This window comes from Periplaneta americana, chromosome 1 (genome assembly GCF_040183065.1).
Source record: "Periplaneta americana isolate PAMFEO1 chromosome 1, P.americana_PAMFEO1_priV1, whole genome shotgun sequence".
NCBI lineage: Eukaryota > Metazoa > Arthropoda > Insecta > Blattodea > Blattidae > Periplaneta > Periplaneta americana.
Window position 1 is genome coordinate 71,813,844 of NC_091117.1, and position 15,868 is coordinate 71,829,711.

Consider the following 15,868-nt stretch of genomic DNA (forward strand, 5'->3'; position numbering starts at 1 on the left):
ATGCACTCACAGAAAGGGTTAAAACAATTTAGTTACTTCAAGGATATAAAAAGTACTGAATGCAGTGTGGCATTTCTTCCTCTGAAAGAACTGGTTTTCAAACAATCATCGAAGATTTTGTGTTGAAGTTGACGTGATTGAGGCATTACGAGCTCTCATGTTGAATTACGCTAAAATTACACCTGCTCTGATGAAATGTGTGTGTGTTCTTTGTGCAACTGTTGAATAAATTGAGGTATGAAACGTTTTTTTTATCATTATTTTGATGCCTGGTTACATTTTCACGTAAAAATCTCTTTCCAATTTATACGAAATTATTTCGATTATCTTACAACTAATGCGACAAAACGCGAATTATAATATTTTCATAGTCGCCCTCGGTAGCGTAGTTGGTATAGCGCTGGCCTTCTATGTTCGAGTTGCGGGTTCGATCCTGGCCGAGGCCGATGGCATTTAAGTGTGTTTAAATGCGACAGGCTCATGTCAGTAGATTTACTGGCATGTAAAAGAACTCCTGCGGGACAAAATTTCGTCACACGGCGCCGCTGATATAACCTCTGCAGTTGCGAGCGTCATTAAATAAACCATAATTTAATTTTTAATATTTTCATCACGATTTTTTTCGGAGTTAATACGAAATTGTGTGGTCTGTAGCTCTTGATATGTTACTCGTCGCAGTTGATAAAGCGTCGTAAAATAGCCAATTAACAAAAGTTACTGGTAAAGAAAGTAAATAGCGAACAACTAAGGCTCAGTAGTTCAACGTAGGTTATTTTACCACTCTTCATCAACATCTTAGGCCATTTAGCGTCTGAATGAGGTGAAGGTGATACTGCCGGTGAAATGAATCCTGCACCGAAAATTATTGGGTTGAAGGAAAACCCCGTAAAAACTTCAACGAGATAACTTGCCCCGACCGGGAATCGAACCCGGGCCACCTGGTTTCGTGGTGAGACGCGCTAACCGTTACTCCACAGGTGTGGACGACTTCTATTGTACACAGTTGGAGCCAGTTTCACCAACAGATGCTGGTACATTCTGTTCAATTATTTACAGTTCACTTTTGTTAATTGTTATGAAATATTCTTGAATGTTCATTGCCATGGCGTAAAATATTTAATTACATGTATGTTAGCACTAGGTACAGTCGCGTCGTAGAAAATCCGCTCTTAGGACAGCAGAGATCCATGTACCATCGCTCTTTAAGCCCCGTGTGCACTCCTGTCAGACCGGACGTGTTATACTCGCTCGGACTGGTATCAGGGTCAGCTATTCCGCATCACTGAAAACGTCAAATGGAGTGTTGTGTCCCTCAACAGTAGTAATTGCCAGTAAGAAATCCATTCGGCCACCATCTATCTGACCCCGATGCCATAACACGTCCAGAGGACACAAGCTAATAGCTGTATTGCTCCGTGAACCTCACACTGTGAGAGTATAGGCAGTTAATTAAAGCTAGGTCTTCATGAACCGTCAACATTTAAGGGTAAACACATAGAGAAGTTATATTTTAACAAATTATGCATCATTCTTATTGTCAAGGGTCAAGCAACAATGTCCATGCAACAATGACGAACAAACGATAGATCATTTGTTATACAATTGTAAATAACTTGAGAGAGAAAGAAACATTCTGAAAGCGGCAGTTCTAAAGTCTGAAAACTGGCCAGTGAATAAAGACAAACTAGTGCACAAATACCATAAAAACTTGATCAAATTTACTAACAATATACAGTTTGACAAATTACAATGAAAGAAAAGTACAAAATTCATCCATCTATATTGCCTGTAAAGAAACTCTTAGAACAATATAAAGTAATTATATGAACATAGTTTAAGTTAAACCAATGCATGTAGTATTACTCCACAGTAATGGAGCATGCAGACTGTAAAAAAAAGGTCAAGCTTTACTCGAACTCCTGAAGTTCAGTAGTAGTAGAAGTAGTAGTATTTTCTGTAGTAGCAGCAACAGTAGTATTAATAGCAGCAGTACTATTAGTAGTAGCAGTAGTAGTAGTAGTAGTAGTAGTAGTAGAAGCAGTAGTGAAAGTAACAGTAATAACAATAGTAATAATAGCCGTAATAGCTATAGTAGTAATAGCTATAGTAGTAGCAATAGTAGCGTTGGTAGCAGCAGTAGTAGTAGTGGTAGTAGTAGCAACACCAGCAATTGTATTAGTAGCAGTGGTGGTGGTGGTGGTAGTAGTAGAAGTAATAGCTATAGTGTAGTAGTAGTAGTAATAGTAGTAGATATAGTATAGTAGTAGCAGTGATGATGGTGGTGGTAGTGGTAGTAGTAGAAGTAGCTGTAGTATAGTAGTAGTAACAGTGGTGGTGGTGGTTGTAATATTAGAAGTAATAGCTATAGTATAGTAGTAGCAGTAGTAGTAGTAGTAGCAGTAGTAGTAGTAGTAGCTATAATATAGTAGTAGTAGTAGTAGTAGTAGTAGTAGTAGTAGTAGTAGTAGTAGTAGTAGCTGTAATATAGTATTAGTAACAGTAGTAGCTGTAATATAGTATTAGTAACAGTAGTAGCTATAGTATAGTATTAGGAACAGTAGTAGCTATAGTATAGTATTAGGAACAGTAGTAGCTATAGTATAGTATTAGGAACAGTAGTAGCTATAGTATAGTATTAGGAACAGTAGTAGCTATAATATAGTATTAGGAACAGTAGTAGCTATAGTATAGTAGTAGCAGTAGTAGTAGTAGTAGTAGTAGTAGTAGTAGTAGTAGTAGCTATAATATAGTAGTAGTAGTAGCTGTAATATAGTATTAGTAACAGTAGTAGCTGTAATATAGTATTAGTAACAGTAGTAGCTATAGTATAGTATTAGGAACAGTAGTAGCTATAGTATAGTATTAGGAACAGTAGTAGCTATAGTATATTATTAGGAACAGTAGTAGCTATAGTATAGTAGTAGCAGTAGTAGTAGTAGTAGTAGTAGTAGTAGTAGTAGCTATAATATAGTAGTAGTAGTAGTAGTAGTAGCTGTAATATAGTATTAGTAACAGTAGTAGCTGTAATATAGTATTAGTAACAGTAGTAGCTGTAATATAGTATTAGTAACAGTAGTAGCTATAGTATAGTATTAGGAACAGTAGTAGCTATAGTATAGTATTAGGAACAGTAGTAGCTATAGTATAGTAGTAGTAGTAGTAGTAGTAGTAGCTATAATATAGTAGTAGTAGTAGCTGTAATATAGTATTAGTAACAGTAGTAGCTGTAATATAGTATTAGTAACAGTAGTAGCTGTAATATAGTATTAGTAACAGTAGTAGCTGTAATATAGTATTAGTAACAGTAGTAGCTGTAATATAGTATTAGTAACAGTAGTAGCTATAGTATAGTATTAGGAACAGTAGTAGCTATAGTATAGTATTAGGAACAGTAGTAGCTATAGTATAGTAGTGGTAGTGGTGGTGGTGGTAATAAAAGAAGTAGTAGCTATAGTATAGAAGCAGTAGCTGTAGTAGTAGTAGCACAGCAACAGTAATAGTAGTAATGGTGATGGTAATGGTGGTACAGGATCCTCCATGTATTATGAAGCTTTCCACACACATACACACTCCAGCATGAGACAACTCATCCTACCTAAGATTTTTCCGTGGTTTTTCTAAGGCGCTAAGACAAATGTTAGGATGAGTTCTAAAAGAAATGGGCCACGGACCTGCATCTTCCTACCCACAAAAATTTTGGATTTTTCCAAAAATAAATCTTAGAAATAGATATTTTGGCTTACCTCTCACACATTATGCTGTTACACGAGCGAGTTTACTGCTAAGACACGGTGCCTTCCAATGTGCAGACTAACAACTTCCGGCGTTTCTTCTTCCGATCGTGCAGTCGTGCTTCTATCGCTTCCCCCGTTATGTGGTAACTATTATGTTACGTCCATTTTTGGCATTTCCCCTTAAAAATTTAATTGGAGCAGCGAAATTCAGAGTGAGACAAGTGGCCAGTAGGCTTGGAGATAACATATTCAGTTTCTCAGAGCCCCGAGCTTCCTTGCAAGGACGCATTTTTCTACTTTAATTCATTCATTCATTCATTCATTCATTCATTCATTCATTCATTCATTCATTCATTCATTCATGCATGTGTTATTAAACACGCCCGTTAAAGGATTAACTATCAAACTGAAGACTGTGTACTTTTCCTGCTATCCTCTGGGTTTGCTATTAGAAGTATCTTTACCGTTACGGCCTATATATTTATTCATAATTTGAGCTGTTTGTAGCTAGAATTGCTGTATATAACTCTAAACACATAAAAATAGTAAGCCTTGGGGCTATAATGCTTACTCACGAGAGGAAAAATGGCACTAGACGTAAACTGACCTGCAGATAATATTTACGACAGACTTTAAGGAAAGTGTTACAGTTTGTTAACGTCTCATAAATTTGAACTGTACTCATTTATCTGTTCCAGTAGTTCATAATGTAATTTCAAATGTGAATCGATTAATTTGTCTTTTTGTTGGTTCATTGAAACATTGACACTCTTAACCTTGGGCGTCGGCCAGAGAACGGAAAGATTAAAGCACTACTGGATGTTTTCCTCGTTAGATAATACAGTATTTCTCCTACTACAGTACACATAGGGATAATGATGTAAATTTGACACTCCCAGGACAATACGTCCATTGATACAATGTCCATATCAAGTATGTCCACACACATTTGTATAGATACACTTTTATTTTTGTTCACTTTTACTTAAGTCCATATTTGTGTGTCCATGCGACCTATATCCACACACGTTTGTGTCAATTTTTATTTATGTACATTTTCACAAAGGCCTATGTCCACTCCTATTTCAAAGAACCCTGTAGCAGCTGATCCTTGTTTCTTTCCAAAAGTTTTAAAACTGGACTTATGACCTTTCCTTTTGAGACGATATAAATAGGATTACCAGGTTTTCAGAATGCATATAAAGAACAGGATGAGGTCAAGCCTTCAGGTATGATGTTTATCGCAAGGATAACGTACAGTTCCCCCAAAAAAGAATGAGACGATGGAATATTCTTAAGTCTCAGGTGTAAGACACTGCGCATGATAGAAGACCAGAGCACTGATACACAAGATAACATATATTTGAGTTACTTCAATTCACGCTATTTGGTTTGTTGCTAGCATCATTCCGAAAAGCACTTCAAAAACCGCAAAAAATATGGTAATATGACGTAAATAATAGATAAATATATACATAAATAGTGGAGTTAGAACGACATTTGAACCCTCATGACTAAATTGATACTCCACGCATAAATCTGAACTTTCGTGTCGTCTCAGTAGTTCAGATACTAAGTTTTCTGCGTTTTATGCAGAAAAGAGCGGGTTCGATTTTTAGTCTGTACCAGCCATTTTTTGATCTGAATAACGTTAAAATAGAGATTCTCTCTCTCTCTCTCTCTCTCTCTCTCTCTCTCTCTCTCACACACACACACACACACACAGTGTAAATGCATATATATTAAAAACTAACTATTACAATGAAATTGAAAAATGTAAAATGCTTTAACTACAACCATTAAGAAATTGATTTTCAATGACTATATTAAATATTAACCTTATCAACCACCGAGAAAAGATAGACATATTTATCCAGCTTTTTAGTCTCACCGCAGGCAGGTCGTCATTCAAATACTGACAAAGAATATTACAGCCCGGGCCATTTAGGGAGACGTTCCAAGAGAGTAAAGATGCGAGTGACATTGCTGACTTCCCCTCCTCGAGAAGGCTTTTAATCAAGTTCTTTTTCATTTCATTTCATTTATTGTATTTTATAAATCTTACATTAGCAGTGAAGCTTTAAGATATGGAATAAGTCACAATTTTGTAAGCTCACAATTGTACAAATTTTTTGTACTATAGCGAGGAGGCGAGATATAGCATATGAGCTGTGTGTGAGGGGAAAGAATGAGCTATCAGAAAGAGAGTTTTTTTCATGATAATTTAGTACATTATGCAACGAGCCTATAATGGTAGTAATTAAGATGCGAGTATGTTTGTTTATGAAACGAGCGCAAGCGAGTTTCATAATTTTCATACGAGCGTCTTAATTACCATTATAGGCAAGTTTCATACGACTTTTTATGCTCGACCATATTTCTAACTTGAAATTATTCAGAAGTATTCATGTTATGGTTATGTAAGTGAGGAGTGGAACTGACCTGAATTGTGAGATGTGCGCAAACGCGAAAGTATTGATTTTTTCCGAAACACGAATGTCATTGATCTTGACATAATCTAGAGAATAACATGAATATTAGGCTTGATATAACTTGCAAATTGATTTAGAATTGAAAAACGAGATAAATTGAATTTATTTGAACATTATTTACAATTAACGCTAATTATTATAGTAACAGAACATAACCTTCTGCGACAGTATTGGATTTCCAGCCTCCGTGACTTTTCGCTAATTGTCTTTCGATTGCATATCCGAGAATAATCGATACTTGCGGTTTTATAATGGTACACTCACTACAAAGGTGATTTTTCATTGGCTAAACAACTGAATTATAATGAATAGGTGTACTTTAATGAGGTGCATTAAAGGGCTACTACCAGGTGTATAATTAGTACATTTCGGCATGGTCGAGCATAATAGTACATTTTGCAACGAGCCTATAATTATAGTAATTAAGAAGCGAGTATGGATGTTTATGAAACGAGTGCAAGCGAGTTTCATAATTCTCATACGACCTTCTTAATTACCATTATAGGCGAGTTTCATACGACTTTTTATGCTCGACCATATTTCTAACTTGAAAATATTCAGATGTATACATTTTATTTGTATCTGACAAGATCGGAAGTGACCTTGTTCTAGGTCGTGAATTGTGAGATGTGCGCAGACGCGAAAGTATTGATTTTCTCCGAGAAACAATAATGTCATTGACCTTGATGTAATCCCGTTAAACTTGGTATAACCTTGATTATTGAATTCGACATTGAAAAACGAGATGACAAATTGAATTTATTTGAATATTATTTACAATTAACGCTATTTATTATAGTAAGAGAACATAACCTTCTGCGACAGTATTGGATTTCTAGCCTCCGTGACTTTTCGCTAATTCTCTTTCGATTGCATATCAGAGAATAATCGATACTTGCGGCTTTATAACGGTACAAAGCTGACTTGTCATTGGCTGAACACCTGTAAGCTGAGTTGTCATTGGCTGAAAACACCTGTACTTTAATGAGTAGGTGTACTTTAATGACATGCATTAAAGGACTGCTACCGGGTGTATAATTACTACATTTCGGCATGGTCGAGCATAAAATAATATACGAATCTACTGACACGAACGTTCATCTATCTTCCCCATCTATACCGATCGGTAATACAGCCTCGGCACGTGATAAGGTCTTGCCTTCTCTACTATAGCATAGCTCACCTCAAAATTAGGTACGTCGCACTCAGTAGAAAATATCCTGAATAAAAAAGATCTGCTTCAATTATAGAGGAATAACATTGTTATACCAAGAATCACACTATTCTATTCTATTGTACTGAAAAACCAGACAGAAATTTCAGTAATAAAAATTAAGTGGAGAACAGAGTGGATTTAAAAGTGGAAGATCATGTTTGGATAGTGTAGGCCCACATTGTGTAAGACAACTAATAGAAAAATAGATACACACACATGATTTTCATAGATTTAGAAAGAGCATATAACAGTATTTCTAGATCTAGGTCAGCAATGAGATAAATGAATGTAGAGGGAAAATGTACACATTTGGTAAAGAAAATAAAATTTAAAACAAATACAAATAAAAACAGAAAATAAAGTAACAACTATTATAAATAGAACTAAAGGACTCAAACAAGTTTGTGCCTTATCATCACTACTTTTTAACAGGTACATGAAACAAGTGCTAGAAGCTTAGTATAGAAAATGCCCTGAAATAGGAATACAAATAAAGGATTTCACTCCATACTCGCTCCATTTTGCTAAAAACCAAATTATATTTTCACAGACATTTATTTATTTAGCTAGTAAGCAAAGTGAGTACAATTCAAAAGTATGAAACAAAAAAATGTTTCTAGCCACTACCGTAAGAGCAGGCTCGTGTACAGACTTATTATTTAGTCCTGGCAGCTCAGCGACGCGAAAGAGGAGAAGTAATAGGAATAGTGAGAGAGTTCCGGAGTAGAGTTAGGGGCGAGCGGTCGGTAAAGGAATACAGAACAGCTTAATTGTACTAGAAACATACCGCTCTACCGCACGCATAACATTCGATCGCTCCGACGGCAAGCGAGAGACTAACCCAAACACCCCCTTGGCGAAACTAAATGGACTCACCTGATACAGACGCACATCGCCGGGGACTGTCAGGACTAAATAATCGTACTGTACGGTGTGGTCTTAGCCAATAATATAACAGAATTTACAATGAGAGTTTACAAAACACACAAATTAATTTAATTCGGATCGACAACTAACACAAAAGAGGAAAAATTAAGAGAAAAATCACATTTAATATAAATTGACAATTAGACAGAAGCCAGTAACATTGAATGAAAATACGAATATAGTGGAAAGAAATAATAAGATAAAGGAATAAACACATTTGTTAATATTATATATCACAAATAGTTTTATACATTTATTTTTAAAATGTTTAATTTTAAAATATTTCTAATTAGCAAAATGATTTCCACTGATACCATGTAAATAAGCAATAAATGCAATCATTAAATCATTCCTGTTTCCTTCATACCATTTGTGATACTTGTTATGCATAACATTCAAACAGCTGTATTTCCACGCCCATTAAATTTGGGCACTTTTTTTATGAACATTTTACTGGGAATACATACTACCAAACCATAAAATATATATTATTCTACTTGAATGACCCTGTATATTGATAATATAAAGTTTCAAAAGCTTTACATTAATAGAAATTAATATATGTTTACTTTAAATTTTATTAATAGTGGCTTTACCTAACAGGTCGTTCAGCCACTGTCTATTGGGAATAGTACAGTAGTGGCAAAAAAAAACCCGGAACGACCCTTGTAGCTGATTTCAGAGCCTTGTTCACTCCAGAGCACGATAGACTTGTAAGTAAGACTTTCGTGGTTCGAATCCTGCCTGGGAAGGAAACTTTTTTTTTTGTTCCTTATTCAAATTTATTCCCAATACTTTTCGATTGCTGGTAAAATTCATGTTCTCGATATAATAAGTTAATTAAGTAGTAAAATATCGCTGCATTCGAAAAGTATTGGGAATAAATTTGATTAAGAAAGAAAAAAGTTTCCTTCTCAGGCAGGATTCGAACCACGAAAATCTTAGTTACCAGTCTATCGTGCTCTGGAGTGAACAAGGCTCTGAAATCAGCTACAAGGGTCGGTCCGGTTTTTTTCCACTATTGTACATTCGATTATCATTTTTATTGTCATCTAGTGACAGTATCTAAGACAGGTGCACAGTATGTTCTTGAGAAACAATATTTGTAGTTTTATAATGGAAGTGAGAACAAATATGGTATTTACCTTTTGAATAACTGTTTATTTTATGGCCGAGAAAACCACTAAATTCCCTATCATATTGGCCAACACCGGAATTTTAATGCCACACATATAGAGAAAAAATTAAGGTCACTAGAGGAAGCGGAAGAGAGGAGGCAGAGGAGAGAAAGAAGACAAAACATAATCATCAAAAACAAAGAGATACGACCAGACAACCATGAAGAAATGACCAATAAAGTAAATGAAATACTGGCAAAAGTAGAATTCAACAAACCATACAGCAAAGTTATGTACATCTGCAAAGACTACTCCGACAGAGGACTAGCCAGGGTTGAACTCGCCAGCATGGAAGACAAAATGACTATAATGAAGAACAAACACAAATTAGCGGGGGAGGAATGCTTCATCGATGATGACATGACACTCCAGGAAAGGAGTATACAAACCCAACTACGTAATCTAGCTACCGAAGAGAGAAACAAAGGCAACAACGTCAAGGTGGGATATCAACAAATACTGATGAATGATAGATGGATACGTTGGAACGAGCTGCCCCAGGCAAAAAACCCGCCGCAACCACGGAACCTGCCCCAACGAAAAAAACGCGCAGCGGCCACAACAACAAATCAGCATCCCAGGAACAAGCACTATGCAACAAACAACAACTTAGAACCACCAAGAGCGCCAACGGAATCTCACAACACACCAGTACAGACACCACACCATCGTACCACCAGACAAGAATTCAGAATAGCCACACTAAACGTGAACACACCCAGGACAGAAGAAAGAGAAGAGGAGCTAAACTATGCTCTAAAAAACATTAACTGCGATATCCTGGGCCTCTGCGAGATCAGAAGAATGGGGGAAACTATAATCGAAAAGAATAACGGCGACCTCTTCTGCTACATCGGGCAGACCAAAGGACAGAAAGGAGTGCGATTCCTGATAAAGAAACACATCAAACCCATGGTGAAGGAAATCATAGGGGTTTCAGAGAGAATAATAGTTCTAAAGATAAAGACAGCGACATGCGATGTAACTATGATACAAATATATGCACCCACAGAGAACCATAGTGACGAAGACAGCGAAGACTTCTACAGACTGCTAGAAGACACAATTGAGAGACACAGATCACACAGGAACTTCATATTAGGCGACTTCAACAGCAAAGTAGGGAACAAACTCCACGCACAAGAGGACCCAATTGGGCCGTACGGCTACGGGACAAGGAACGCAAGAGGAGAACGACTGGTACAATTCGCCACAGAACAGAGAATGGTGATACTAAACACGTTCTTCAGAAAGCGTAGCGAAGCAAGGTGGACCTGGAGACACCCCAACGGCACGACAAAAAACGAACTGGACTACATACTAACCGACAGCCTAGCAGGTGCGAGGGACATACAAGTCGTACCAAACCTGAAATTCTCGACGGATCACAGAATGGTAAGTGCCACAGTGAATATAAAGAGAAACAGAAGACATTTTGGGAATACAATAGCGAGCACAATTGACAGCTTAGATAGGCACACTTTCGGCCTTGCACTACAGGAACGACTACAAGAAATGGACCTATCCTCCCAGCGCGACCCACAGGATCTATACAACTCCATCGAAGAGGCCCTTACCCAAGCATCAATCACAGCCAGGAGAACAAATGGAACTAGAGAAAACAGTTCCAAGCTCAGCCCGTTAACAATTGCATTAATTGAACAAAGGAAGAGATTATATCCAAGCAGGGATGGAAACGAGGACAATAAAAACCAGTACGCAGAGATTGATAAGCAAACAAAAAGGGCGATCAGAAGGGACGTACGTGAACACAACACAGAGGCAGTAAGAACAATACTGGAATCATCCAAATCAACAAGACAATCAAGAAAACAGAGAGGAAGTGGGAAGCAATGGCTCTTGGGAGCACGGGGACCCAGAGGCAACCGTCTAACAGAAAGAGAAGACATTGTGACGGCAGCCACAAACTACTACAGATCACTATACACCAGCTCCAAACAGGAAGCGAATCCAAGCGACAGTATTCAGATGAACAACGTAGACGACATCGAGGTCCCACCAATACTTCAAAGCGAGGTCAGGACAGCGATAGGGGAACTCAAACCCGGAAAAGCGCCCGGAGAAGACAACATCCACAACGAACACCTGAAACTCGGTCACGACTCCTTGCTAACACCGCTCACCGCAGTCTTCAACGAAGTACTCAAATCGGAGACAGTACCCCACCAATGGAAGACAAGCAAAATTATTCTACTCCACAAAAAAGGTGCCAAGGACGACCTGAACAACTACCGTCCAATCAGCCTGATGTCAAATGTCTACAAGCTGTTCTCTAAGATTATCACAAGGAGACTCACGAAAGTACTGGATGACAACCAAGCTCCAGACCAGGCAGGATTTCGCTCAGGTTACAGCACGGTGGATCATCTACAGACAACCAACCAGGTCATAGAAAAAACGGACGAATTCAATATTCCCCTCTATCTTGCATTTATAGATTTCAAGAAAGCATTTGACTCGGTAGAACACTCCTGTGTATTACAGGCGCTGAGCAACCAGGGAGTCGAGCACAAATATATCAACATCCTAACTAAGCTCTACGGAGACTCGCACGCCATCGTGATGACAGAACGAGAAGGACAAATATTCAGAATAGGAAGAGGAGTCCGACAAGGGGATCCGATCTCACCAAAGCTGTTTACTAGCCTCCTGGAAGACATATTCCGTAAGCTAAAGTGGAAGAAAAGACATGGAATCAATATAAACGGATATCGGCTGACGAACCTAAGATTCGCGGACGACATCGTACTCTTCGCTAAAAACGCCACCGACCTACAAGAGATGATACAGGAACTAAGCGATTGCAGCGCACACGCAGGCCTAAGCATGAACATGGAAAAAACCCAAGTCATGACGAACAGCCAACCACAACCCATCCAAGTCAACGCAACCAGTTTACAGTACGTGGAAGATTACATCTATCTGGGCCAATTGGTCGGATTCAAAAGCTGCATGACGAGAGAACTAAAAAGAAGAATTGCATCAGCATGGAGAGCTTTCTGGTCACTGCAATTCATACTCCTTGACAAGAAACTGAACCGCAAACTAAAGCTGGAGGTGCTGCAATCCTGTATCTTCCCAACCTTACTTTACGGCTGTCAGACCTGGAAACTGACCGTGAACCAGAAGACGCAGATTCAGATCTGCCAGCGCAAAATGGAGAGGAAAATCCTAGGACTCTCCCTCAGAGACAAGATTTCCAACACCAGACTAAAGCAGATGACAAACACCAGAGACATGGCACACCAAGGGGAACGCCTGAAATGGAAATGGGGAGGCCACGTGTCGAGACTCCAAGGCTGCAGATGGGCGCATATTTCCACCACGTGGGATCCACGCATCGGGAGGCGAAACCGAGGAAGACCTGGGACCAGATGGGCGGACTTCTTCAAGAGCCTAGCTGGACCCCTGTGGTCCAGAACAGCCAAGAACCGAGAAGAATGGAGATCGCTACAGTTTGCCAGTATCGAGTGAGAGTGCAAGTGTACACACACAAACGACGAACAAAACTTATATAGAACAGAATCTACCGTCATGCGGATTAGCTCACCGCATGATCTCTAAAGAGCTCCCCTTTTAGGAGGCCATAGCCCTTCACGGGAAATCCAAAGGCTATTTCATTCATTCATTTCATTCATTCATGTTCGGAATGCCAATCTTCAGGTATTACTATTGTGCCACATCGCTCGGCCAAATTTATTACGTACCTGTTTTCTACCATAAAGAAGGATTTTGATCTGTTCTTGTCTTTGTTACTTTCCCATGAATCAAGGGTCTCAGAACGTGTTTAATGATCACCTTGGTTTTTGTGAACGATTTTGATGTGATTTCAGTTCTCCTATTTTGAACGCTTGGTAGCATTCTTCATCCATTCAATAACATCCTTTGTGTTATATTGTTTTGCTAATTTTAACGGTGTATCTTTAATAATAGTGGTCGCCTTAAGGTCTCCTCCACGATTTACAATTGCTTGAATCATTTCCAGATTGCTATACTTTGCAGCCAGGTGCAGTGCTGTGTAGTCTTCAGTATCAACCGCATTAACTTTGGCTCCCTTGTCCAGCAGCAGACGTAACAAGGGGACGTTAGTGGTGTAAGCAAGACGATGTAGAGGAGTCTGACCATAATAATGTGCGTAAGGTGTTTCAGTATTTGCGCCTGCATCAAGTAACACGTGTGCAAGTTCGTAGTATCCTAACTCCGCTGCCACGTAGAGGGGTGTTTTAGAGTCCTCGAATTTCTTTGAAGGATCAATGCCAAGCTTTATTAGAGCTAACACTTTGGCGCTATTGCCCTCAATAACAGCACGACGAAATAAAATAGAATGTTGTGAAGATTCGACTTTTTCAAAATCCTGTAAAATATTGAAATGATACATGATAACTGTCATGGTATAAATTTTAACACTTATAGAGATTCAGTATTTTAATAAATATCTCACTCATGCACATTGGCTTTTGAAGATGTCTGACCGCTATTCATTCATTCATTCATTCATTCATTCATTCATTCATTCATTCATTCATTCATTCATTTATTTTATTCCATAGATCTGACATGAGCAATGAAGCTTTAAGATGTGGAACATGCCAACATTTTACAATATTACAATTACAATTTTTACAAATTTTCATATTTTACAATTTAGTAATTTTCTACAATTTCTACAATTTTGTACAATTTTTTTACATTTTGGCGAGATGTAGTGAGATGAGATGAGGTCCGAGGATTCGCCAAAATATTACCCGGCATTTGCCTTTTCGGTGGGGGAAACCTCGGAAAAACCCAACCAGGTAATCAAATCAAAGGGGGTAATCGATAGTGAGATCGATAATTTGTTTTTGTCAGTGTAGCTTCTTTATTCTCCGCGGAAAACCTCCTGGATATGAGGAGAACCAATCAGAGATTGCTTGCGGCGTTATAATATAGATCAGCCGTGGCGAAAATGTGACTCGTGAGCACATTGTGGCTCGCAATGATAGCTATGCATTTCTCTTGCTTCCTACCTCCCCCAATCCCCACCCTCTCACTAACTGGAGTCAAACTCCGTTTCATTTGTATTTGTCTCTGACCTGCGAAAGGCGTATCGTCGCAATGTCTCTCTCGATGCCATGTAGGGACTACCTCTACAAAAGCGAAAGTTTCAAGTAGGATGGCAGGATGCATTTTTTGCTGCCAATATTATGAGAATATTAAATGTATGATTTGTTCACAAGTATTACGAGGAAAACGGTTGTATAACATAAAACGGCATTATACTACATTTACTGATGAAACATTAAAAAGTTAATTGTTGTTGTTATTATTATTATTATTATTATTATTATTGTTATTATTATTATCTCGGTATGTCGATCCTTTTACAGCAGATGTACGAATAATGCGGTTAGATCTTCAATTTAAACTCACAGATTTACAATGTGATGTTAAATGAAAGCTAGATGTAAGGACTTAATAAATGTTTAACTTTTCAAATCTTTGACAAAAAATAAATATCCGAAGCTTCGTTATTTCACTTGCTCTGTTGAAGCCATGTTCGCTACAATTTATAATATGTATTTATGTATGTATTTATTCACACTGCAATGGGTATATACCCGGTGGCAGTGGTAACTAATTACACTCAATAATGACAATAATAAACTTATTAATTAAAAATACAATTAATAATAATACTAATAATTAATACTAATAATAATAATAACAACAACAACAACAACAACAGGGAATATACTAAATTAAATGAAACGATCACTTAAAATAACATTTGAAATATTCTAATTTGTATCTTAAAACCAATATCGAACTAAAACCCACGAGTATATGTTCATATCTGCACAAGTACCTTTCAACATTACACTCATTTCGCTGTCAACTCACTCACTGCACAGGAACTACGACACATTTCACTGATTCTATCCTGATTTCACTAACACTTCAAAAACATTTCACTTTTCAAATACTATGCACTGTCAATATAAACTATAAAGCTTCACTGACAGGAACACGTTTCACTTACACAGCACACTTCACTGACACGACTTACTTCTTCACTGATACAACACACTTCACTGACACAACATAATTCTTCACTGATACAACACTTCAATAACAACATATCATTTACACCCTTTAAATACTGTGTATAATTACCGTCTATTAGTAAGATCCTTAAGCCTCTTTTTAAATGCATATTTGGTTGTTGGTAAAGCCTTTAGTAAGTCTGCAGGTAAAGCATTCCAATCCCTGATAGTACGATTGAGAAAAGAAAACTTTCCAGTGTCCATCCTTTGCCTTCCT

The 15,868-nt window shown here is 37.8% G+C and overlaps 1 protein-coding gene across 3 annotated transcripts in view; it reads right to left on the reverse strand.

Moving 5' to 3' along the window:
• Positions 1-13,343: 13,343 nt before the first annotated feature.
• LOC138696644 (uncharacterized) overlaps positions 13,344-15,868 on the reverse strand; it is a 32,831-nt gene continuing 30,306 nt past the window's right edge. For all 3 annotated transcript variants that reach the window (XM_069821862.1, XM_069821870.1, XM_069821879.1), the window contains exon 4: positions 13,344-13,922. In XM_069821862.1, the coding sequence (XP_069677963.1) occupies positions 13,407-13,922 (516 nt within the window). In that variant the 3' untranslated portion in view covers positions 13,344-13,406. The remainder of the gene's footprint in view (positions 13,923-15,868) is intronic.